The sequence below is a fragment of the Propithecus coquereli genome, unplaced genomic scaffold (assembly GCF_000956105.1).
Source record: "Propithecus coquereli isolate 6110/MARCELLA unplaced genomic scaffold, Pcoq_1.0 Scaffold13, whole genome shotgun sequence".
Classification (NCBI taxonomy): domain Eukaryota; kingdom Metazoa; phylum Chordata; class Mammalia; order Primates; family Indriidae; genus Propithecus; species Propithecus coquereli.
Genome location: NW_012137191.1, coordinates 9,739,966 through 9,741,945, shown reverse-complemented (window position 1 = coordinate 9,741,945; position 1,980 = coordinate 9,739,966). Strand labels below are relative to the sequence as shown.

The 1,980-nt window shown below is 35.4% G+C and overlaps 1 protein-coding gene across 1 annotated transcript in view; it reads right to left on the bottom strand.

Moving 5' to 3' along the window:
• EDIL3 (EGF-like repeats and discoidin I-like domains 3) overlaps nt 1-1,980 on the bottom strand; it is a 508,872-nt gene that overhangs the window by 160,154 nt on the left and 346,738 nt on the right. Inside the window, exon 5 of the mRNA XM_012638396.1 lies at nt 1,258-1,439. Coding sequence (XP_012493850.1) covers nt 1,258-1,439 — 182 coding nt within the window. The remainder of the gene's footprint in view (nt 1-1,257; nt 1,440-1,980) is intronic.

The following is a 1,980-nucleotide window of genomic DNA, read 5'->3' as shown; positions in this document are numbered from 1 at the left end:
GAGAAGGTCTAGGCCCCCTGAGATCCCACTTTGCCTATAATCTTTATAAACTTATAAAACTATATCTTTGTCTCTGTGTATTCTTTTATTTCTTTTATTTTCCATTTTTCTCTATTATTTTCTTATCCCTTGCAACTCTACCAAAGTGACCCGGTTTTTTGCAGGGAACACTGGCCACGTTCCCGGCAATCAGTCACCTAAACTATTCAAAATTCTCTAATAGGGCCTCACTCCAATGGAATAAAGCTAATACCTTTCAGTATGAATCCTTAGGCATGGCAAACTCCCACACTAAATTTGAACACATCCCTCCAGCAACTTTTCCTCAAATCATGATTTTTTACAAGATATTCCCCAGATTCCCATCTGGCACCTTTGATCATGCTGTTCCCTGGGCTTCTAGTCTCTACTGAAAGCTGTCTTGACAGACCTCACTCAAATCCTGTCTTCCCAATGTGGCTTTCTCAAAATAATTAATTACTTCTTCCTCTGACCCAACAGTATACTGGATTTTTCTTCCCTTTAGCACAAATCAATGACTTGTTAGATAGTTATTAATGTACTTTCCCCAACAGAGGGATAATCTTTCAAAGAAATCGGTTTTGATCATCTTTTCTGTTCTCCTAATATCTAATTTACTGTTTTACTTTATCTAAATGCTCAAAAAACTTTGAAATGGATAGAATATAAGGTTTTGGCAGTACTACTCTCTAGGCCATCTTTGGGAAATCACTTAATTTCTCAGCATATTGTTGTTTTCTTCTGTTTTAAAAGAATAGGTGGCTGATGACAACAAATGCCACCATGAACTGAAATACTCTCAGCTATTGAAAGAAGGTGCATTTGAAGTATTGTTATCATAATCCATTGTCTATTTTATACTTGCATATGTGGAACTACTTCTTAGGCAAGAAATAGATGTGATTTTTATATTCTTGGAGTATCCTAAATTGCTGCTAAATGTTAACAACATGCTAATGACACATAGCATATGAGAAAGCCTCCTTCTTGGATAGGTAACTTAAAATAGTAGTATTTATACATCAAGAATTTTAACATTTTTAATCCCTTTAACACACTTTCCAATAGAATATGTATGTTTCCTATATTTTCAGAGCTTGTGGCTAATTTGAGCTCTTAACTAAATCACCCTTTCCTCTGACCATGAGGAAGAGTCACACTGAGTTCTCACTTGTCTGCTTTCTTAAATGACTCTGGTCATATTGGGCAGTAAACTTGTCCCATCCCATCTCTTACCTGAATCCATGGCCATCTGTCATTTTCTGCAGCTGTCCAGGCATTTATAAGACCCTTCTTATTAAGACGTGCATAGTAGGGATACCATTTCTGGAGTCCGAAAAGAGCTCGGTGAGTAGAGGAAGCTGTGATTTGCTGATTTGATATGATTCCACCTTCAATTCCCAATGGGCCTGAACATTCTGGGAAAAAATCGTGAAAAAAAAAATGTGAATGTATTAGAAATAATGCATATGAAAAATGTGGCTGTAAGATTTGATGGGAGATATTTTTTAAATTATTTGAATTTGTGCCACCATGCCTTTTACACCTCATCCAGTTTACAGATCCCTTGCTGATTGCTACATTAAGGAAATAATTCTTGCTCTTTATGACAGTCTCTTCTTCCTTTGTTTCGAGAGTGACCACTGAACAGACACTTCCCTTCCGCATTACGATTCTGTTATGTGCTATTAACTTTTGGTTTTTGATCATGTCAATAAAAGCATAATGTCCTTAGAAGGTCTCATATTTTATATTTAGCATACCACATAAATCCTAAGCTTTCAACAAATAGCCATCAATACATTGTTTCTTGACTAGCACTCATTTGAGTTTTGTGTCAAAATTATTTTTGTACTAACTTAGCATTTCTCATTAATATAAACTTTTTACCTTAAATTTTTATACCCATTATCAATTATGCTTCCACAAAAAGGGCAATGCATAAGTCTGTAAACATTT